The 23,404-nt window shown below is 36.2% G+C and overlaps 3 protein-coding genes across 4 annotated transcripts in view; 2 read left to right on the top strand and 1 right to left on the bottom strand.

Moving 5' to 3' along the window:
- Positions 1 to 23,404, bottom strand: part of gmfb (glia maturation factor, beta) — a 373,066-nt gene that overhangs the window by 3,490 nt on the left and 346,172 nt on the right. The window contains exon 1 of one of the 2 annotated variants that reach the window (XM_051126949.1): positions 1,439 to 1,585. The exons of the other annotated variant lie outside the window; for it this stretch is intronic. Coding sequence (XP_050982906.1) covers positions 1,439 to 1,441 — 3 coding nt within the window. The 5' untranslated portion in view covers positions 1,442 to 1,585. Of the gene's footprint in view, positions 1 to 1,438; positions 1,586 to 23,404 lie in introns of those variants that run through there. 2 annotated transcript variants of the gene reach the window in all.
- lgals3a (lectin, galactoside binding soluble 3a) lies at positions 2,911 to 12,634 on the top strand. Its single transcript, XM_051126941.1, is given in 8 exon segments — positions 2,911 to 3,149; positions 3,409 to 3,426; positions 4,597 to 4,683; positions 4,685 to 5,173; positions 5,175 to 5,267; positions 7,283 to 7,371; positions 7,450 to 7,606; positions 11,867 to 12,634. Coding segments are annotated over 7 exon segments (1,086 nt in total). The 5' UTR covers positions 2,911 to 3,149; positions 3,409 to 3,411; the 3' UTR covers positions 12,023 to 12,634.
- On the top strand, positions 17,102 to 22,691 carry synj2bp (synaptojanin 2 binding protein). The gene is made up of 4 exons (XM_051126948.1): positions 17,102 to 17,284; positions 18,845 to 18,981; positions 21,239 to 21,334; positions 21,430 to 22,691. The coding sequence occupies exons 1-4, from the start codon at positions 17,221 to 17,223 to the stop codon at positions 21,595 to 21,597; spliced, it is 465 nt and encodes a 154-aa protein (XP_050982905.1). The 5' UTR covers positions 17,102 to 17,220; the 3' UTR covers positions 21,598 to 22,691.

Raw genomic sequence — 23,404 nt, 5'->3', positions numbered from 1 at the left:
GTTGGTGGCACTGATGCCACTGAACCGAATAGACCTCGCAAAATTAGCTGATTATTTCTGCTGAAAATGGTCAATTATTGTCATGTTTTGGGCTGTACTAATCGGTCAGATCAGGAAAAACATTTGGAGTACTATAGATTGCCAAAAGTTATAACAAATCAAGGAAAAGAGTGCAAAAAAACAAAAAGAACAAAAGGCATTTCTGGTTGCCCAAACTGAACTAGGATTTCCAGGGCAAGAATCTTGACAAATTCATGTTTGTTCTTATAATTTCCAGTCAGGTAAGGGAAATATTAGGCTAATATCTTAATTAATACTGCTTGTACATATTGTATCTTTACCACCACTTTAGTTTGTCAAAATATTGCACCCTTTCCTGGTTACTAAGTCCTTCTCTATATGATTTAGCAGCTTCCACACATTTTTTTCCATGGTTTAGACAGCATAAATTAGCAGAACTATGTATTCAGTAGTACATTAACCATCAATCAATCAATGCTGTTGTTTACATCCGAGTATTCCCAATATGGCCACACATCCTGGTAACTGACCAAACTGTGATGGAAGTGCAAACCCTCTATTAGATAAATGTAGTTATATTAGTATAATCTTAATTAAAATTCTAAAAAACACAAAAATAAAGATGTACATCTTTAATGTAAAATTATGTTAACAAACTTTAAATCACCACAGCTTAGATTCAGCCAACTCAACAATAAAACCACCTGTCTACTCTGGCACACAACATCACAAAGAATAGGAGTTCACAAAAGTCATGCACCATGACAACCAGTGTAGGTCATCACACTGATGTCATCAGGAGAACAATCACGTTTTAGCTGGTGATGTGGCGGACGAAGTGGGCAAACGTGTTTTGACGTGTATTTCTGGTGGAATGCAAAGAATCCGCCTTTATTTTTTACACTGTTGGTCATTTCTGCTCTGATTTAATTACATTGTTTGATCGTGGCGTGACGTGCCATTCAAAGCAAATGAGCCACACCGTGTCTTTGTCGCCCAGCAGATTCCCCAAATTTCCTTGAAATGCTGAAGTGTGAGCACGTCTGCAACAGGAAATGAGAATTCCCCCGGAGCCGCCGGAATTCCATCATATCGCAATTATGTAAGGCAATCCTATCTCATGAAAATTCAAAACAGAGCTCTGGTGTCAATTTAACGGCAGACGTGCCTTTATTTTGGTAAACTTTATGAAGTCGGTTTAATGCAAGAGAGGGTTTGACATGCAGCTCATCACAAAGCACTGGGTGGAACTGCAACAGGGCTCAGGAAAAAAACAACAACCCCTTTAACATACACATATCACAGACCATTGAGGCGTACGGCGTTATTTGTAAATGCCTCCGTATTACTATACATCCTACAAGAGAGTGCCACCATAAAAATCTGTTTATTAATCCAAGGCAGTTTTTGTACTCACCATTTTCCCAGACAGCACGAGCTCAGCAGTGCAGGAGTTCTACCGTGCCGCGTCTCGTGACGCTCGCTCGACCAATCAGAGCGCTAGAAGCGCCTGGATTTGCATAAACGGCTGTACTAGGATCAGTTCGTTTTAACCATGGAAGGACGAGCTCTGTCTGATCCCAGAACAGCAGCATTTAGGCATGAACTGACGCTCATGGAAAGAACTATCGGATGCACCCTTCTCTCTCCACCCTACGGGGAAATTAGGGGATTTAGATAGATTGCTAGCCATTCGTTCACAATAAATAAATAAGTATATGAAATGAAAAGTAAATGCGCCCCAAGTGAGTGTATTCAAAGCCTTAAAATATAGTTAGATTATATTAGATTTTTAATGTTTTTTTTAAAGTCTCTTTTGCTCACCAAGCCTGCATTTATTTGATCCAAAATACAGCAAAAGCAGTAATATTGTGAAATATTTTTACTATTTAAAATAACTGCTTTGTATTTGAATATATTTTAACATGTAATTTATTCCTGTGATCAAAGCTATTTTTTTTAGCTTCATTACTCCAGTCTTCAGTGTCACATGATCCTTCAGAAATCATTTTAATATGCCGATTTGCTGTTTAAGAATTTTTTTTTTATGATTATCAATATTTAAAACAGTTTAGTAAGTTTGGGATTAATAGAAAGACCCAAAGATCAGCATTTATCTGAAATTAAAAGTTTTTTGTAACATTATACACTATACCATTAAGAAGCTTGGATTTTTTTTTTTTTTTTTTTTTTAGAAATGAAGACTTTTATTTAGCATAGATGCTTTAAATTGATCAAAAGTGATGATAAAGACATTTATAATGTTACAAAAGGTTTCTATTTCAGATAAACGCTGTTCTTCTGAACTTCCTATTCATCAAAGAAACCAGAAAAAAATCTACTCAGCTGTTTTCAACCTAATAATAATAATAATAATAATAAAATGTTTTTGAGCAGCAAATCAGCATATTAGAATGAATAAATTACATTTTAAAATATGTTCAAATAGAAAACATTTTAAATAGTAAATAAAACTGCATTTTGGATCAAATAAATGTAGGCTTGGTGAGCAGAAGAGACTTTAAAAAACATTAAAAATCTTACTGTCCAAAGTTTTTTGACTGGTACTGTAATTTTCCTTAATTAATGGGAAATATAAATGAATCAGTAACTATAAACAAACAACCTTTGTCAACCTTCACTTCAACATTCACCCTTTTTTGGAAAAACTTCACCTTTTCAGGCTCTATTCGTGGAAAGTGGCATTTAGAAAACTGGAAAGAGTTTCTAAATCCGTTGTAAGGCTGTGATTCATTATATTATGGTTGTTTTATTTTAAGCGTCCCAGGGTTGAAGATGCCCCCTTCGTCACAGTAACCCCTGCGCATGCGTAGACGAGCCGGCCCATCCCTCAGAGGACACGCCCATCAGGGAGCGTGCGCGTTCATAGCGCTCATATCTGATCTATAAACACAGTAGATTGTTCTGTGCCTTTACCTACGGTTATCCATATTATTTGGCGCTCACAATGTTTTCAAACACGCTGTTGAAAACCGTCAATGTTCCAGTTATCACCTCACTTCCTGTATAGAGTTTAGTAATTCTGACTTTCGGATCTTTTCGGGCGACGGGACCTGGTGCTGCTTAGAAGCCCCAATCTTCGGACCGCAGGCCCTGATACAGTCGAGGTGCTGATGCCTACAAAACTGCTTACATTTCACTCAAATGCGCATGTATAGCCCTACACAGATTCATCTACGTGTAGTTGGAATGCCTGATTTAATCTTACATGTTAAAGTATAACTTTAATGTTTGGGAGAGTGTGTTTGATACAGTGACGTTACGATGTATTAATTGCGTATGTATAACTATGTACTAGACTTATGACAGAAAATGATTTGTATACAATTGCATGTTATTCAGTGTCCATGTTTGTGTCTCTTTTAGGCCATGGCAGACTTTTCGGTAAGTGTTTTAACTGTTTTGTTCCAGTAGTTCATTTTTATAAGTTTGGGCTGTATTTTTTTTCCTGTGTTAGTAAAGTAAGAAACTTTGTGTTATTTTATCCATGTTCCCAGCAGTAGAAATGACTGTACTAGTAGATCCAGTTATTACGTTTCTCAACTGTCAAAATATCTTATTTGATAAAATATCTGTATTCAGCACATATGTTCAACAATTCAGTGAAAAATAGTATAGATATATCAGAATACACAGCATATGTGACCCTGGACCAGAAAACCAGTCATAAGGGTCTTTTTTTTTTTTTTTTAAATTGAGATTATACATAAAAAAAGTTCAATAAATAAGCTTTCCATTGATGTATGGTTTGTTAGGATAAAACTATTTGAAAATCTGGAATCTGAGGGTGCAAAAAAATCAAAATATTGAGAAAATTGCTTTTAAATGTGTCCAATTGAATTTCGTAGCAATGCATATTACTAATCAAAAATTAAGTTTTTATATATTTACGATAGGAAATTTACAACATGATCTTTACTTAATATCCTAATTATTTTTGGCATGAAAGGTTTTTTTTTAACCCATACAGTGTATTTTTGGCTATTAGTACAAATATATCCGTGCTACTTATGACTTGTTTTGTGGTCCAGGTTTACAAGCCAGCATGAGACCACTAGTGAAAAAGTTTCTGTTGTGCATTCTTTTATAATTTAATCTATTTTTGTATTAAAATGTATAAATAGAAATGTTGTATTACAATAATTTATTATAATGAAATAGAATTTAGACTGTTTATTGGCATAAGAAAAGTATAAGTGAAAATGAAACATGTTTAATAAAAAAATAATTGCCATAATTTAAGAATGATCCAAAGTACACCTTGTACTTTAGTGAAAGCAAAAATGTCTAACCTTTTGCTTATTACTTAGCTAGTAGTATCTTAAAATATTGCAGAACTTTAAAAAATACTAATTTTACATCATGTTTTTTTTTGTTTCTTCCAAAGTCCTATAGTTTTCTGTTTCATTTTCATTTTTAATCCCATATTTTCTATCTGGTCTCAGACTTTTGGACCCCACTGTTTGCCCTAGTTAGTCTTTTGCTTTGCATCGATAAAAACAGACCAAAAGTCTTTCTGATAAAAGTGATTTTCCCTGTATCTTCTTTCTGTAGCTTGCAGATGCAATCTCAGATGATGTTCCTAGCGAAGCATCAAAAACTAAGCACACTAATCCATCGGCTCCTGGAAATGGGGCTCCGCCCCCCCACTAATCCTGGCTGGCCTGGTGCGGCCCCTGGTGGCCCTCATTTCCCATCCTCAGGAGGCCCTGCCCAACCAACAGCACCTGGCTTCCCTCAGACTGGGCCGTCTGCCCCAGGTCCCTTTCCACCCGGCCCAGGCGCCCCGGGCCAGTTTCCCGGAGCCCCTGCAGCCCCAGGTGGATACCCTCCAGGACCAGGCGTACCTGGACAGTTCCCCGCCAACCCTGGAGCTCCAGGACAGTTCCCCTCGATGCCAGGTCAGTTCCCACCAGGTGGGGCACCCGTGCCATACCCAGTTCCTGGACAGTTCCCCTCCCCACCTGGGGCTCCACAGGGCCCGTATCCAAACGTGCCTTACCCACTAGGACCATCTGGGCCTGGCATGTACGGCCCAGGAGGCCCTGGTGCCTTTCCACCAGATGGAAGCCCAGGATATGGAGGAGGTATGTTTCCTCCAGTACCAGCAGGATCCTGGGGTCCACCCGGAGGGGGGGTTCCCTCCCCAACCTGGCCCACCAGGAGGCTATGGTCCAGGACCCATGGGACCATACGGAGGGCCTGCAGCTCCAGGAGGAATGCTGGTGAGCAATTTTGACTCTTTGTCTATAAAGAGGTTTTGCATGTGTGATACTGCATATTAGTATATGTGATGGGTTGATTTGGTGATGGCTTAGCTTGTTCTTCTGGAGTTTGCTTAAATGGAGTGTTGGTGATTCAAGCGTTGCTTTCAGGGTTGTAGGGTTGCCTCTTGAGATCTGGGATGCTCCTGCTCTGGTCTCACATTAAACCTGCAGATCTTAAAATGTAGATCTCAAAAGCTCCTCTTCTTGTTTTTCAGCCACCACATAGACCACCATATTTTTGAACACAATGAACAGCTCAGCCAATCACAGGAGGAGGACGGCGCCACAGCCATCACAAAAACCCCAATTAACATCTAATCAGAGTTCAGAGTTTTGGACACTGAGCACATAGCTCATGCTGATATATATATATCACCTTTGCAAACAAAAGCACATATTTATTGTAGCTGAGCTACTTTTGAGCTAATTTCTGCACAGTACAGTACATCCGTAATTATTATTGTTATACTTTTAAAAGATCATTGTTTTAAAGATGTTATTGCTTGAAAAAGAGGAAAAATAAATAATGCACTTTGTGTTTATAAAATAAACAGAGGAAATTCATATTAATTTAAAGTTTTTTGGGGGGGCGGGATTATATGACAATCATATAAAAAAACTGATATGTTTTATTCTGTATTCCATGGTCATATAGAAACCTTTTAATAATTACACTGCTCTTAAAAAGTTTGGGGTTGGTAAGATTTAAAGTTTTTGAAAGAAGTCTCTTGTGCTTACCAAGTCTGCATTTGTTTGATCAAAAATAACAGTAAATCATTTAAAATCACTGTTTCTGTTTTAATATTATTTATGTAGTTTATTCCTGGGATAGCAAAACTGAATTTCAGCACTCATTACTTTTTTATTCAGAAATCATTCTAATATGCTGATTTAATGCTCAAGAAACATTTATTATTATCAATGTTGTAAACAATTGTATTTTTATGAAAACCATGATGTTTCTTTTCATTCTTTGAAAAATAAAAAGTTTAAAAGAACAGCATTTATTTGAAATGGAACTCTTTTGTAACCTTATCAATTTGTTCGCAGTAACTTTTGATCGTTTTAATGAATCCTTGCTGAATAAAAGTATTTCTTTTAAAAACAGACCTTACTGATCCCAAACTTATGAACGATAGTGTATATAAATATTCATGATACACAGAAGCATCTCAAAGTGCTTACATTTTAATATATTACAGGTTATTATCATAAATTATTCGCTTGTTTGTTCATAAAGAGCGTGTATGTTTGTGTGCGTTTGATCATACGAGGCTTTTTTTCACTGAAGGGAATCATGAGTCAGTGGGTGGGGTTTGGAATCAGGGATTGGCAGTTTATGAGATTTGTCACAGTGTTGTCATAGCAAAGTTGTTTATAAACTAGGAGATGTCATAAGTTAGATTTCTTTCTTGCAGTTTCTCATGTGATCTGTGCTGTAGTATTAGCTGGAACAAGAGAAATAGAAAGGGCATGTGTGTTTGGGTCTTCACTGTGTAGTATAAATAGACTTTCATAGTGATCAGTAACTAGCTTCGCTTAGAGTATTTTTAAGTTCAAGCTGGAAAATATTCATTTGAATTGAAAAATTTAATGTCATGGAGGGCTTCATGATATTTTGACCACTATGGAAAAGCCAGAGATGGAATTTTATGATGAAGAATGGAAGAAACGCAGAGACATCATGGGAAAATTTATTAACAGATGATGAAACCTATCAAGTCTCTGTGAAGAACAAACTTCATGTGTAAATCACAGAGCTCTCAGGGTAATAGGGCTGATTCAACATTGAGATGATGATAATGCATTTATTTGTTTTTTGTATTTGATAATAATTTTAATTAAAATAAATAACTTACTGACTCCAAGCTTTTGAACAGTATTTATAAAACTTTACATATATTTTTACTGTATAGACCTGTTGCAGTTGTTCAAGAACTCAAATAACTGGTGTGTATGTGTGTGTGTTTTAGCCACTGCCGTACGATATTCCGCTGCATGCCGGGATAATGCCACGCCTCCTGATTACTATAGTGGGTGAACCAGTACCAGGAGGAAACAGGTAATAAAAAAAACAAACTAACAAAAAACAGAATTACTTCTGCATGTCAAAACAAACTCTCACTTCTCTTTTTTTCAGGTTCCATGTAGATTTTGTGAGGGGGCATGACGTGGTTTTCCATTTCAACCCTCGTTTCCATGAGAACACCATCGTACGGAACACACAGCTTGGGGGCTGCTGGGGTCCCGAAGAGAGGGAGGGAGGCTTTCCCTTTGTGCAGGGCAGACAGTTTGAGGTACAGCTTTCTGATAAACTCTTAGCGAAGGAAGTTCACTTCCAGAACAAAAATTTCCTTATAATTTACTCACTCCTATGTCATCCAAGAAGTTTGTGTCTTTCTGTCTTCAGTCGCAAAGAAATGAAGTGCAGCTTTAAAGGGCTCTACACAATCCCAGTTGCAGAATAAGTGTCTTGTCTAGTGAAACAATCTGTCATTTTCTTAAAAAAATAAAAATAAATAAAACAAAAAATTATATACTTTTTAACCACAAATGCTTGTCTTGCACTAGCTTTGCGATGCACGTCTTCATGCATTAAGTAATCATGTTGGAAAATTCACCTGCGGTTAGTTCTTCGATATGTAGGGTAAGACGAGAAACTCCATCTCATTTTTTCCACCAACTTCAAAATCGTCCGACGTCATTGTGTTTACGTTTTTTGTAAAGGCTGTTTGACTTTCTTTGCAGTGTTTGCTTTGTAAACACTAGGTCGGTACTTCGGCCGTCTGTGTCACGCGCGACCTTTCCAACATGATTACCTAATGCGTAAGGTTGGGCTGGTTCGGCGTCAATTTTGACAAGCATATTTGATTTAGTCTTAGTCTTTATCTTGAGACTAAATTGTTTAATAGTCTTAGTCACATTTTAGTCATTTGAGTCTTTCATAGTTTTAGTTGACGAAAAATCATTGTATTTTTGTTTTTTACTTTTAGTCTAACTGCAGTTGCCAACATTTATTTTGGTAGCTATTTTAGTCTACAAACAAAAATAATCATTAATTCTTTAGACCAAATCTAAACTTATGATAAATTTGAATTAAGGATTGAATTTGGGAAAACTTGAATAAATTATGCCATTTTTCTTTTTTGGGTGAACTATCCCTTTAACAGTATGGAGAAAGGCTTAAAAATACTTTTACTTATTTTTATTATATAATTATTCTAATTATAGTTGTTCATTTATACATATATATATACATATATATACACACACACACAGGTGCATCTCAATAAATTAGAGTTTTGTGGAAAAGTTCATTTATTTCAGTAATTCAACTCAATTGTGAAACTCGTGTATTAAATAAATTCAGTGCACATGGACTGAAGTAGTTTAAGTCTTTGGTTCTTTTAATTGTGATGATTTTGGCTCACATTTAACAAAAACCCACTCAACAAATCTCAACAAATTAGAATACTTCATAAGACCAATAAAAAAAACATTTTTAGTGAATTGTTGTATGTAAGTATGTTCATTTACTGTATATGTACTCAATACTTGGTAGGGGCTCCTTTTGCTTTACTGCCTCAGTTCGGCGTGGCATGGAGGTGATCAGTCTGTGGCACTGCTGAGGTGGTACTGATGCACAGGTTTCCTTGACAGTGGCTTTCAGCCCATCTGCAGTTTTTGGTCTCTTGTTTCTCATTTTCCTCTTGACAATACCCTATAGATTCTCTATGGGGTTCAGGTCTGGTGAGTGTGCTGGCCAGTCAAGCACACCAACACCATGGTCATTTAACCAACTTTTGGTGCTTTTGGCAGTGTGGGCAGGTGCCAAATCCTGCTGGAAAATGAAATCAGCTTCTTTAAAAAGCTGGTCAGCAGAAGGAAGCATGAATGCTCTAAAATTTCTTGGTAAACGGGTGCAGTGACTTTGGTTTTCAAAAAACACAGTGGACCAACAAAAGCAGATGACATTACACCCCAAATCATCACAGACTGTGGAAACTTAACACTGGACTTCAAGCAACTTGGGCTATGAGCTTCTCCACCCTTCCTCCAGACTCTAGGACCTTTCAAAATGAAATACAACTTGCTCTCATCTGAAAAGAGGACTTTGGACCACTGGGCAACAGTCCATTTGTTCTACTCCTTAGCCCAGGTAGGACGCTTCTGACGTTGTCTGTGGTTCAGGAGTGGCTTAACAAGAGGAATATGACAACTGTAGCTAAATTCCTTGACATGTCTGTGTGTGGTGGCTCTTGATGCCTTGACCCCAGTCCAGGTTCTTTGGCAATGAATGTTTGGGGCTTACCCTCCTTGTGAAGGGTGTCAATGATTGTCTTCTGGACAACTGTCAGATCAGCAGTCTTCCCCATGATTGTGTAGCCTAGTGAACCAAACTGAGAGACCATTTTGAAGGTTCAGGAAATAAAATGACCAATCGTTTTACTAGATAAGACCCTTATTCCTCAGGTGGGATCGCATAGAGCCATTTGAAACTGCATTGAAACTGCAATTTGGACCTTAAACCTGTTGGATCCCATTAAAGTCCACTATAAGGAGAAAAATCCTGGAATGTTTTCCTCTAATATCTTAAAAAAGAAAGACATGAACATCAAGAATCACATGGGGGGATGAGTAAATTTTCAGGAAATCTTTATTCTGGAAGTGAACTAATCCTTTAGAAGAATAGAAAACTCTGTCATCATTTACTGAACCTTAATTTGTTGCGAACCTGTATGAATTTCTTTCGTCTGTTTAACACAAAAGAAGATATTCTAAAGAATGTGGGTAACTAAGCAGTGTCTGGTACCCATTGACTTCCATAGTATTTTTTTTATACTATGGAACAAACTAGAATAGTTCACCTAAAAATTAACATATGCGGAAAATTTAGTCACCATCGGGCCATCCAAAATCAGATTTGGTGAAATTTAGCATTGCATTACTTGCTCACCAATGGATCCTCTGCAGTGAATGGGTGTCGTCATAATGAGGGTTCAAATAACTGATGAAAACATTACAATAATCCACAAGAATCCACACTATCAGTTTATGTTTTGTGAGGTGAAAAGCTCCTTATGTGTAATAAAGAAGTCCATCGTTAACTGTTTTCAACCTCAAACAGTTGCTTCTGGTTAAAATATGAGTCCTCAATCCATAATATTGCTTTCTCCAGTGAAAAAGTTGATACTTCTGCATCAGAAGAGAAATAGAGGAGCGTGGGGGACTTTTTGAATTTCTCAGTTTGTGTAAATCCATTTGGGGTTTAGAGTATATAGTTTTTTTATTCAAATTAATTTCACACTTGTCTAGTTACCTCTAAAGAAAGGAGGTGAAATGTGACAACATGCCCCATATGTGGGGCACATTTTTTAACACAACAGCTTAAAATGTTATCTGATCTAATAAAATGAATATACAAAACAAACAAAAATATTTTGTCAATAAAATAAAATGATTAACTTTTTCAAATTAAATAATGGTGTTTTTAAGGATTTAAAATAATCTAATTTTGGAGTTTGACAATTAACACATCGCAACCGTGCTTGGGACGGCCCTGATCACAAAACACAGCTATACAGTACTTCAAAACAAGGTATGCAAATGGATGAAACACATTCAGACATTGGATTACACTTCCCACCCTCCACACACCGCTCTCATAGAACACAAGACACTTTACATTGAAATATTAATTTCTGAACATTAAACATCGATTGTCAGTCTTTATTGACCTGTTTCTTGTGGTTTCTCATTAAAATCCTCAAAAGTACATTGTGTAAAGAACATATCTAATGTCATAGAATATAGTAATACGCAGTGTTACAGCTTTTCCCATCAGCACGACTAGAATTTAAAACTGGTTAGTGTCTTTTGCTGGTTTGCAAGCAAATCTAAACTGATAAATAACAGATTGGATATTAAAATAATAGCAGATTTGTCTCATTTTAAATGAATACTAAAAACATTTACTTCAGACAGAAATGTACTTTTACTATGGCAAAATAAATATTCTGCGATATCTTCAAAAGGCTTTTGAATTTTGGCACACTTTTTTCTCTATATAGTGTTGATATGGCAAGTACTAAATACTGTAAATTTGGTTATGCTAGCATATGTGGAAATATTTAAACCGTGTGTGTGAAAACAGTCCAAAACAGTTCTAAACTAATATGTTTGTGGATTTTGATGTGAGAGGACAACTGGAGATGGACTTTCTAACTGTTGGGAGTGTTTATTATGAATTATGGACCCATGTTTTGGCCAGAAGCGATGGTTTAAAGTCAGAACATGCTTCCTTTCACTTTACAAGACATTAATTGTTTAACTGGAGTCCATGTGAATTACTTAAATTTTTATCAGCTGTTTAAACTCATTGATGAGCAAGTGATGTAAAATGCTGAATTTCTCCCAATTTGTTCCTATGAATAAACTTATCTACATCTTGGATAGCTTGAGTAAATTTTCAGCAAATTACAATTTTTGAGTGAAATATTTCTTTAATCCATATTGAGTTTCAGTTGAGTTTTCATAATGTGTTTGTGTGTGTGCAGCTGAAGATCCTGGTGGAGACAGATGGGTTTAAGGTGGCCGTGGATGGTACTCATCTGCTGGAGTTTGAGCACAGAACAGGGGGGATGGAGGATGTCACTCGCCTGCACATAGAGGGAGACCTCATTCTGTTCAGTGCGGCCCCCAGCATGATCTAAAACCCAAGGGCGTAGGAGCGATTTGACAATGTTGAGGTGACACATTATGTTGCTGGTCCTTGAAAAATATAGATTATCTCCAAAAATGTGGGACGAACTGAAATTTCTAAAAGTTATAATGATATTTCTGTTATCTGCCTCTCCATTGCAGATTAGTCAAACTCAAACACACAATCTAAACAAATGAAATACAGATGTAAAGAAAGCTGATATCACTGATATGTTTAAAGCACCATAACTTTCAGTTTTTCCTCATTCTCTTACTTGTCAGAATGCATTATGCTAGTTAACCTTTCGCATGTATAATGGAACATGACAATTTTGTAAAAACGAAACTTGTACTGTTCGAATCAACACACCTATTGTATGACCTTCAGTATTAGGATGGTACAGTACCAAGGCCCATGAGGGGTAATAAACTATAATTCAGGAAACTACAGACCAGAGCTGTGACACTGTGCTGAATTACAGATCTAAATGGCTGAATATTATTTTATTTGGTATGGATTTTAGAAAATGTTCATTATTTTGAATAAAACCATATTAATGAAATCATTGTGATAATGGAGATAAGCAAATAATTATGTCCGAATAAATGCTGTATTACCCCAATTGAAATGTGCTTGGTCTTATTATATTGTGCATGTTGACTTGAGATAACAGGATGTAATTTAACATTAAAAAATTGCACACTTCACTTGTAAAGACTAGCTTTGCTGTGCACTATAAGTATGCACTTCACTGGTCATGGAAATGTGCATAGGTTTAATTAGACAAGTGTAAGTATTGGGACAAACTACCATGTCATAAAATTGTGCCTTACTGTTTGCATCTGTGTGTAAGAATTAGCTTCTGAAGTTGTGTTACAATTTATTATCAGCACTTAACTCTTAGGTTTAAACATTTAAAAAGGCAAAGAGTTGACGAGAATGCATGCATGGATTTTTACAATTAACCGGGACACAGAGAATGTGATTACAACTTTGCTTTACTGTACACACCACATAAATAATACTTGCAATTGTTGACTGACAAGTTTTTTAACCGTTGGTGTCAAACTGACAGCAACACACTATGGTTTTTTTAAAGGAGTAGTTCACCCAATTCACCCAGTTATTAATTAGTCACCCCCATGACGTTCCAAACCCGTAAAATCTTCGTTCATCTTCAGAACACGAATTAAGATATTTTTGATGAAATCTAACCGCTTTTTTGACCCTGCATAGACAGCAACGCAAATACTACATTAAAGGCCCGGAAAGGTAGTAAGGATGTTGCTAAAATAGTCCATTTGGCATCATTGGTTCAACCGTAATTTTATGACGCATGCATCTTGGTACTCTTGTGAACGTGCAGCGAAGACTGACACAGAAGAGAAGAAATCGTTGAATAAAGTCGTTATCTTGATGACATCATTGAATCAAATGATGAACTGCCTTTACCTGAAAATTGAGTGTTTACTGTTGCCCTTTTGCATTATTGATGCAATATTTCCTATTTAACACTGTACAGCCGCTTTGTCACAACTGTGTATTGTTAAAAGTAGTATATAAATAATGGTGACTTGACTTAAAAAACACTGATATTAAACAGAACATACTATCTGGAGACAAATGATGCTCTCTCCTGTTTCTTTTTTGGGTGGCATTTTTTGTAGATATGATAGTAGGAGAGATGACAGGAAAGCAGTGGGAGGAGAGAGAGGAGTAGGATCGGCAAAGGACCTTAAGATGGGAATCAAACTCAGGTCACCATGAGCACAGTTGCGCTGTATGTCAACACACCGATCTCTGTCCTGTTTCTGATAACAAACTCCATTAAAATTAAAACGTAATAATGAATAAAAATATAATAATTATATCCACCTTTTTCTTCTAGTAGACACGGCCATTAGTAAATTTTATGGGTCTGGCTTACGGTCTCATCTGTTTCCAGCTATTTTAAACTGTACAAACAGCTCATTTTGCTTCTTGATATAGCAAATTTGTGTGTCTTACCATATTATTGTAATGTATTATCTTAATTATGAACACACTGGTTTGTAGTGCAAAAGAATCTTGACAACATTTGTATTTGTTCTTATCATTTCCGGTCAGGTAGGTGAAATGTTAGGCTAATATCTTAATACTACTCATAAGTATCTTTAACACCTATAAACATTAGTTCGTCAAACTATTGCGCCCTTTCCTGCTTACTAAGTCTTTCTCTATATGATTTGGCAGCTCCCACACGTTGTACCCTGCATAAATTAGCAGAACAACGTACATTAACAGTGCAATCCATGCTGTTGTTTACGTCCGAGTATCGCCAGTATAGCCGTGCATCCGGGTAACTCACCAAATCGTGACGTAAGTGCAAGTCTCACCCATAGGCTTACTTCTGCATTGAAGAATAAGGTGGATATAATAAAATATAAAATAAATATTATAACATATATTCGTTCTGATATAATAGGCAGAATATGAACAAAATTGACACAAAGCATTCGTGATTCAGATTCGTGAACTGTTCTTTTGAATCTAATGATTCGAACAACACATTCGACTCGTCTACAGCACTTGACTGGTGCAACAGGGTATGGCAAAAGTGGTTAAAAACAGCCGAATAGCACAAATCTTACAAACAAAATGTACTGGAAATATGTATGACTTGACTGTATAATGGCTTAAAAACAGGTTTTAAAAAATTACAATAAACATCTTAATTCATTCTAATTTTAGAAAACACAATAAGCATCAACATGTGCCATCATATGACATTCTTCTTCTAAATCTTCTTTGTTGTTTTAATGAGTCCACTTCCAAAACAAAGATTCACATATAATGTGCTCACCCCCTTGTCATCCAAGATGTTCATGTCTTTATGTCTTCAGTCATAAGAAATTATGTCTTTTGAGGAAAACATTTCTACAATTTTCTCCATATAATGGACTGATATAGTGCCCCGATTTTGAACTTCCAAAATGCAGTTTAAATGCGGCTTCAAACGATCTCAAATGCGGTTGTAAACGATCTCAGCCAAGGAAGAAGGGTCTTTTCTAGCGAAACAATTGGTTATTTTCATTAAAACAAAATACAGTTTAAATACTTTTTAATCTCAAACGCTCGTCTTGCCTTTCTCTCCCAGAACTCTGTGTATTCCAGCTCAAGACAGTTAGGGTATGTTGAAAAACTCCAATCGTATTTTCTCCCTCAACTTCAAAAATCAATTCAAAATCATCCTACATTGCTGCAGAAGTACCGACACAGTCTTTGCAAAGTGAACATGCAAAGATCAAACACTCTTAACAAAAAAGGTTATAAAAAACAGCGATATAGGATGATCTTGAGTTGAGGGAGAACATGAGATGGGAGTTTTTCGACATACCCTAACTGTCATGAACCAGAACAAAAACAGTCCAGGCAGAGTAAGACAAGACGAGCGTTTGACATTAATAAGTATATAAATTGTATTATTTTTTATTAAAATAACCGATCGTTACGCTAGATAAGACCCTTCTTTCTCGTCTTTGATCGTTTACAACCACATTTGGGATCGTTTGAAGCTGCATTTAAACTGCATTTTGGAAGTTCAAACTCGGGGCACCATATCAGTCCATTATATGGAGAAAAATCCTGAAAAGTTTTCCTCAAAAAAACATTTTCTTTACGACTGAAGAAAGAAGGACATGAACATCTTGGATGACAAGGGGGTGAGTACCAGGGGCGTTCCTAGGATTTTAAAACATCCGGGGCTGGTGCCAAAACATCAGGGGCTAGTGGTAGTTGGTGGGAGCTCACATAAGATTTTGTTAGACAGAAGTGGTTGAACCTGGATCCTTTTAGGTGGGTCCAGGGGCATTAAACTGGGTGTTAAAGACCTTGTCACACTATTAACAATAGTAAATAGTAATCACTGCAAATAGCAAACATATCAAAGTAATATAACAAAATTATAACATTGCAAAAATATGCTAGACAAATAAAATAATTAGGGCTGTCAAATGATTAATCGTGATTAATCGCATACAAAATAAAAGTTTGAGTTTGCCTGATATATGTGTGTACTGTGTGTAATTATTATATATATTTATAAATACAAACACATTCATGTATATATTTAAGAAATATTTACATGTACATGTATTATTCTATTTTTTTATATAAGTTATATTATATATAAATAAAAATATTTTGTACATAACATATTTCTCTTGAATATACACATTAATGTGTGTGTATTTATATATACATAATAATTACACACCCTACACACACATAAACTAGGCAAATTCAAACTTTTATTTTGTGTGCGATTAATCACAATTAATCGGTTGACAGCTCTAAAAATAATACATTTAAAAATATATATTTATAATTGTAACAAATATATAGTTGCATGCAAAACTAGGGCCCTATTTTTTTCCCCAAATTCCGTTTTATTTTATTTTATTTTTTTCAAATTCTGTTTTCATTTTTCTGGTCTTCTTTTTAATGGTTAAATTTAATTTTATTAATTCAAATGTATTTAATCAAGTGTAATTAATTAAAACCATGAATCTTATACAATTTACTGTCAATTTATCAAAAGTTAAGAAAAATTACATGTTTAGGACCCTATGAAATGTTTAATTTTTTTCTCACTTTACATTTTATTGTTACCAAATATGTTTTAGCATGTTTATTTGAATGCATAAAAACAAGTTTTATTTATTTTTACAATAGCCTTATGGAATTATGTGTATTTTTCTGGTTAGTTTAATGACTAACTTTTGATTAAATCATTCAAACGTTGTCAAATTCCGTGCAAATCATAGGGTCATACAAAAAAAAAAAAAAAACATTCGGGGCTGGAGTAAAAACTTTCGGGGCTCGAGCCCCGAATGATTAGCCCTAGCGACGCCCCTGAGTGAGTACATTATTTGTAAATTGTTGTTCTGGAAGTGGACTTCTCCTTTGTTAATGAAACGTTGCAATATCAGAGAACACGTCATGACGTGATGACAAAATCAGTGTTGAACTGTTAGTAAGAACCGATTTTCGGAAAAGAGCGTGACTTCACCTCACTGCAGTGCTCTGTGGAAGTGTTCCGGTGGTGTCCGTTAGGGGGCAGTGGCGGTTGCGCACGTATCACGGCAGCATTAGAAGAAGCAGGCGGAGTTCTGCACGCTTTCGGAGGGCTTTGCTGCTCGGTGATAAAAGTGAAACTTTTCCGACATCATGAACGGATCCTCACACAACGCGCCGAGCGATGTAGAAATTACGCTGAAAAGAGGCCCGGCTGGTAAGTTTGACTCTCTCTTCGACTTCTCCTTCACTGTTGGAGCTGTTGAAACGGAGTTGAGCCCGGCGGTTCGGTACTGCTGATTCGGCCCGCTCCCGCAACAAATCCTGACATAACTACCGCCGCGAGCCCGAACACATAATCCGGACCCGAAGGTGTTCTGCGGACGATCAGTTCGGGCTTATTCAGAAGCGTTTGTTTTGTTTCGTTATGAAAGCGAAAGTTCAGTTGAGATCAGAACCTGCACAAGACGCCATCAGTATTATGAACCAACGTATGCAAACAGACATTTCCGACAGATTCAACCGCAGTATATATGGCTGTTATTAAGGTTTTTAAAGAGTAGTGGGTCTGGTTCCGATCCATTAGATAAGTTTCTGACAGCTGACAGTCTCCGCTGCTTGTTGACTTTGATGAAACTGTTATATAATGCGTTGGTGTGACCTCTGCGAGGTCATGGACTGAACTGCTTTGATCGTTTAGGACTTTGACTTGTGATTAAATAGTGTGACTGTAAAACAATACCAGAGATATGTCATCAACACTACGAGTCAAATTAGACAATTTAACTAATACCGGACCGCCCCTATAAACAATCCAGTTGTGAGTATTGGAAAGAAAATGTCCTGTTTTTAAATCATCCATAAATGAGATGATCTTTAGACTCCATATAGTATAAAACATATGATCTTATAAAACGTTGTCAGGTGCAAAACTGTCCACTAGTGTGCACTGACCCATGGCTGCTAAATTTGGATGTTCTTTTAAATTCCAGACTGTGTTGTCTGTTGTCTTACCAAACATATTTTATTTAAACACATTTATTATTACAAAAGTTGACTTGCTATACTTTTAGTTCCATATTATAGATGTTATTGTGAAGGATTCTTGCATGTAAATGTGTTTTTTTTTTTTTACCTCATAATGTTAAATCAGAATGCCCAGAAATTTTATTTAGCAAGGGTGCTTTAAATTGATCAAAAGTTATGATAAATACATTTATAATGTTGCAAAAGATTTCTATTTCAGATAAATACTGTTCTTCTGAATTCTCTATTCATCAAAGAAACCTGAAAAAATTATACTCTGCTGTTTTCAACATAATAAATGTTTTTTTGAGCTGCAAATCAGAATATTAGAATGATTTCTGATGGATCATGTGACTGGAGTAAGGATGATAAAAATTCATATTGAAATCAGGAATAAATTACATTTTTAATTACATGAAAAACATGAAAAATCTTACTGTTCAAAACTTTTGACTGGTAGTGTATTTTATTAGTAAATCGTAGCTTTTGTGGTCGATATTAAGTGTTTTGTGTGGCAAGGATTGCATTTGACGGTACGTGTTTTGTTGTTTCTGTGTGTGTTTAAAAAAAGCAATGACACCCCTCTATCTTAAAAAGTGATGTCTGGCAGGGATCATGTCTGTTTTTTTGCCCCCCCTTCCCCATTTCTTAAGAAATCTCATTAAGGCGTCCTGAACATATTGCATATTGCAGTTTAATCATGTAAGTAGTTCAAACGTGCTGTGTGTAACATCCTCTCTGTCTCTGCCAGGTCTGGGGTTTAATATAGTGGGTGGAGTGGACCAGCAGTATCTTACGAATGACAGTGGAATCTATGTGGCAAAAATCAAAGAAAACGGAGCAGCTGCACTGGATGGACGTCTGCAGGAGGGAGACAAAATTCTTGCGGTAAAACCACTGTGATTTTACTGTACATAGTTAACAAATCGTACTTTACTAATACTTAATGCTTGACTCAATGCTTAACTGTGAATCAATACTGCCACTTCACTGTATAACAGCACAACTGTACATGAGTGATTTATTGTAAATCAATGCTCACTGTAATCCTGTGGACGAATCTGTTTAGCTTTAAAGCAGATCCTCAGAATAATGATAGCACAGCATTTGTGGTTGTGTTACCAGAACAATATAAAAATTGATACATTTTTTCTTTTCATATATATATATATATATATATATATATATATATAGTGTGGCAGCAGAGCACTGGATCCAGAACAAAAATGAAACTGTAACGAATGTTTTGCTATGCATTTGATTACGCACAGGCTAGTACCTAGAAGCTACAACAATCTATCACGTCACATTAAACAGTGCCAAAATGGTATTTATTGCTTGAATTTCCTTATGAAATGGACAGAATTTGAAATCTGAGACTGTTTCATATCAAAAGTAACACAAAGCTTAGCCTATTGCGATTTATTGGATGGGAGGCACACATGTTCATTCATCGACCAAAAACAAACAGCATAGTCCAAAAGATCGCTTTGGATTTACGAATCGATATTGGTTTATAAAAATGAGAATATATTAAAATTGCTGAAAAGTTACGCAGTCTCATCTGTTCAACTATTCTCTTCAATATAAATGCATAAGCCTATATCATCCTGTAGGTTTGTAATTAAAAATGAAAATGTGAACAAAAATAAAAGCAATTAAATGTGTTATTAAAATTAAAATATGTTAAAAAATAAAATGACGGGTAATAATAGATTATGACAGAATTTTTACGACCCTGTCCATCAAAATGAAGGACAATGTTAAAGTCTAACACAACCTCTGAGATAGATAGATAGATAGATAGATAGATTTTTCTTATCAGACACACACACACACACACACACACACACATACATACATATATATAGTTGAATCATCTTGAAAAAAATGTCCAAGGTAAACATTTCTTGTAATTGTGCAGTTAATGCTCATATTGTATTTTCAGAAAGTTCTGGAATATGTGTCCAACAACAATTAAAATTTTAACAATATTTCAAGTGTGGTTTATGCGATTTGTTGTATTTTGGCAAAAAGTTGACCATACTGACTTCAAATATTTCAATTTCAGTGTACTTTATTTTTGACAAAACATCCCATGTTTCAGTAGTGACAGTAATGTTTTGGTAGCGACCACATTATGTGTTGCCTTTTGATGGCATCATTGTTCACACTCATGACATGTTTTGGTCGTGCATAATTTATGGGATAACACGCCCATGAATATATGGCCACAGACTCAAAAGTATCTAAAATTGTCACTATCAAAACAGTCACTACCGACACATTTGGTGAAGTTTCGGAAATGACAATTTTAGATACTTTTCAGCCTACCTCAAAGATGCTAATCAGCACATGGTTAGCTAGCACGTTTCTGAACAGTGGTACACATATAAAAATGAAATGTTATAAAATAACTCCCAAAAAAGTATGCTTAATTGCAGAAATTAAGTGATGTCTAAAGTTACACACAGATTTTTCAGATTTTTAAAAATCAGTTACCTCAAAATGATAGGGCCTATCTACTCACACCTTGTAGTTATGAGTGAGAGTGACACATGAATATTTTCTGATCATAAATGTAGGGTTGTAGTTAAAATCAGTCTCAGCCAGTGGACTAAAACATGCACTGTTTTGGTAGTGACATGAAAAATGCAGGACACATTTTTTACATAGTTTCATGATTTACATAGAAAATATTAAAAGGTTTTTTTTTTTGTTTTTTTTTTACTTCACTTTAAAAAAAAAAAAAAGTTATTTTTAAAAACCACAATGGAAAAAAAAATACAAAAATTATTTCAGTATCATTTTTATACATTGAAATTTAGAGTTTGGGGTTCAGGACAGCCACCTCCCAGTTAAAAGTCCCCAATAAATGATGATTTTATATATATATATTAAGCTTACTGAGGATTTTTAAATATTATTGTGGGTTTCAATAGATAATAAATGGATTGTAGTAAACATCTAAGATTTGAATTTGAAATGCTTTTTAAGTGTGTTTTTTGTTTGTGGGACAGCAGTTTGGAGCAATATATCACCCACCTCTAGTATATACATAATATTTCTAAATATTAAGGAAGATTAGATGTCTTGACATGGCCGCTTTGAAATGAGCAAAGTATATGTTATTTTTTTTGTGTAGATAAATGGCCGAAAGTTGGACAATCTGTCTCACGGTGCAGCAGTGGAGCTGTTTCGGTCTGCAGGGGAAGATGTGCACCTTCACATACAGCAGCAAGTAAGTACTGCAGGCTATGGCGATCGTGATGTTGATACCGTCTCTGAGAATTGTCAGTAAGTTAATCAGATTCACTGACATGTTTATGTCTACAGCCTATCCCGCAGAACGGCCCCACCAGCTCTCGTGCCGATGGAGAATCTTCATCAAGTTTCGGCACATGGACAATGTATACTGTAATCGGCCTGGCAATAGTAACAGCAGGTTTCATCGCTTACAAACGCTTTCAGTTGCACCCCCGGGGGCCCAGGGGCCCGTTTTAACCCATCACATGATTACATGACATTTTACAGACTAAATCTTTTTTCTTTTTTTTGAACTGTTTCTGCTGAGGGCCCAAACATTAACAGGGAGCGAAAATGGAAGCCAGTTAATGTTAGCAGAACTTGCAGATTTTCTTTAATTGTTTATACCATGCTATGACCACACACTTGTAGCTGTAACAGGTTTTCACAATTCATTTGGTGATAATCATTGGCGCTTAAACAAAATACCCTGCATGCCTGATGACAATGCATGGTGGAGGAATAAGGGAACAGGGATGTTGAGCACGGTGTTTGGATCAACAGCTGCAGAAATCTCCATAATCTAGACAGACGGGCTGCAGGCAGGAGACCGAGACTGAGGTGGAGCTGTGTTTCTGGGCAGAAGACAGGCCCACAGAAGATGATTTTTCTCGTGTTGTACCTCCAGAGTGCTGGAATGAGCCCGAGGTGTGCCATTCGATTTTTTTTGAGGTCTTCTCAGGTACCTGCTTGTGCAAGAGTATGTTTGAAAGTGTGCATGATGTGAATGGAGTTAGCTTTTTCATTTTTAATACTTTAATTTCTCACTCATCCATGTTCAGACATGGCGGATGCATTTTTGTGGCTGCGGTAGTGATGGGGGACGTGAAGACGTTTGAATCGTTTATTTGCCATCAGGGCTTGGCCTTGTATTTGCTCTTCCTCCCTCAGGGGAAAAAAACTAGAGGTGGCACTTGTTAGAATTCACAATCAGAATGAAATGATATATTGTTGATGTTGTATATGGCTTGTGTTTCTGGAATCGTCTTGTCTCGTACACTAATGTTTATCTGCACCTCTCAGCTCGTGCCTTGCCATGTTGAGCTGCTGGTCTCAGTGCTGCTCCCTGTCTGCAGTCCGAGGGGCGGCAGCTTGTGCTGTTTCTGACTGTAAAATCTGTTCTGTAACTGGCAAATGTGTGTTTTGTGTTGTCACGGCGGTTCTTCGCTAGGTCTGTGTGGATGATACCACATGTAAGTCTTCATGAAATGCTCATTCACGTTTCACAGTTAGAATCATGTTACTCATTCACATGCATCGTGCATTGAATAAATCATTTGTTTCAAAAAACACATTTGTGTTTGTGTGCTTCTCAGTGTTTCAAGTGTGTGTGTGTGTAATAAAAACAATTAAAATGGCCTAAGAATGGTGATACTTCAACTACACATGTGAGTGCTTGTATTTACATTAAGTTGTTTAAATGAAAATAAATGAACAATTAATAATAGTGTTTATAAACATTAACCTAAATGAATATAAAAATGCTAGAAATATATGCAGGGGTGGGTCCTCAACAAATTAGATGAGTATTAAATAACAGAACAAACATAACAAATGCAAATATTACAAAATATGAGATAAACCCACTTGTTTTTTTTTAAAGTAAAACTGTCCAACAGCAAGGTAAAGTTACAGCGGGAGTCTGCATCTCTCTCGCCTCCCCTGAGCACATTGAGTTCTAACAGACTCCCTAAAGCCTATGGGGGGTGATTGAGAATGGGGGGAAAGTCACCTGAGGAGGCAATGCTTCCATCACGATATGATTGGATGTGACTGATTATGCTCGGCTGTGATTGGTTCATGCGATAAATCCCGCCTCTGGATGAACAATATAATGGTGTTAATGGAAAGACGGATAAAAAAAATTAAGTAAACAACTCACACTTATATATCACCACTTTGTCAAGTCAAAGTCAAACTTCAAATGGCCTGAAAACATGAACTGTGCCACAATTCACACAGGCCTATCCAAATTTAGACAGTCGAAGATTGTAAAAAGGTTGCC

This window comes from Labeo rohita, chromosome 13 (assembly GCF_022985175.1).
Source record: "Labeo rohita strain BAU-BD-2019 chromosome 13, IGBB_LRoh.1.0, whole genome shotgun sequence".
Taxonomy (NCBI): Eukaryota; Metazoa; Chordata; class Actinopteri; order Cypriniformes; family Cyprinidae; genus Labeo; species Labeo rohita.
The sequence above is the reverse complement of the archived record's forward strand: the minus strand, read 5'-3'. Positions and strand labels throughout refer to the sequence as shown.

What these genes read in the sequence shown, in the direction of transcription:
- synj2bp (XM_051126948.1), top strand. Translation starts at nt 17,221, where the DNA reads ATGAACGGATCCTCACACAACGCGCCGAGCGATGTAGAAATTACGCTG. An exon ending in GCTGAAAAGAGGCCCGGCTG is followed by an intron (nt 17,285 to 18,844) that starts GTAAGTTTGACT and finishes TGTCTCTGCCAG; the next exon opens with GTCTGGGGTTTAATATAGTG. An exon ending in ACCTTCACATACAGCAGCAA is followed by an intron (nt 21,335 to 21,429) that starts GTAAGTACTGCA and finishes TTATGTCTACAG; the next exon opens with CCTATCCCGCAGAACGGCCC.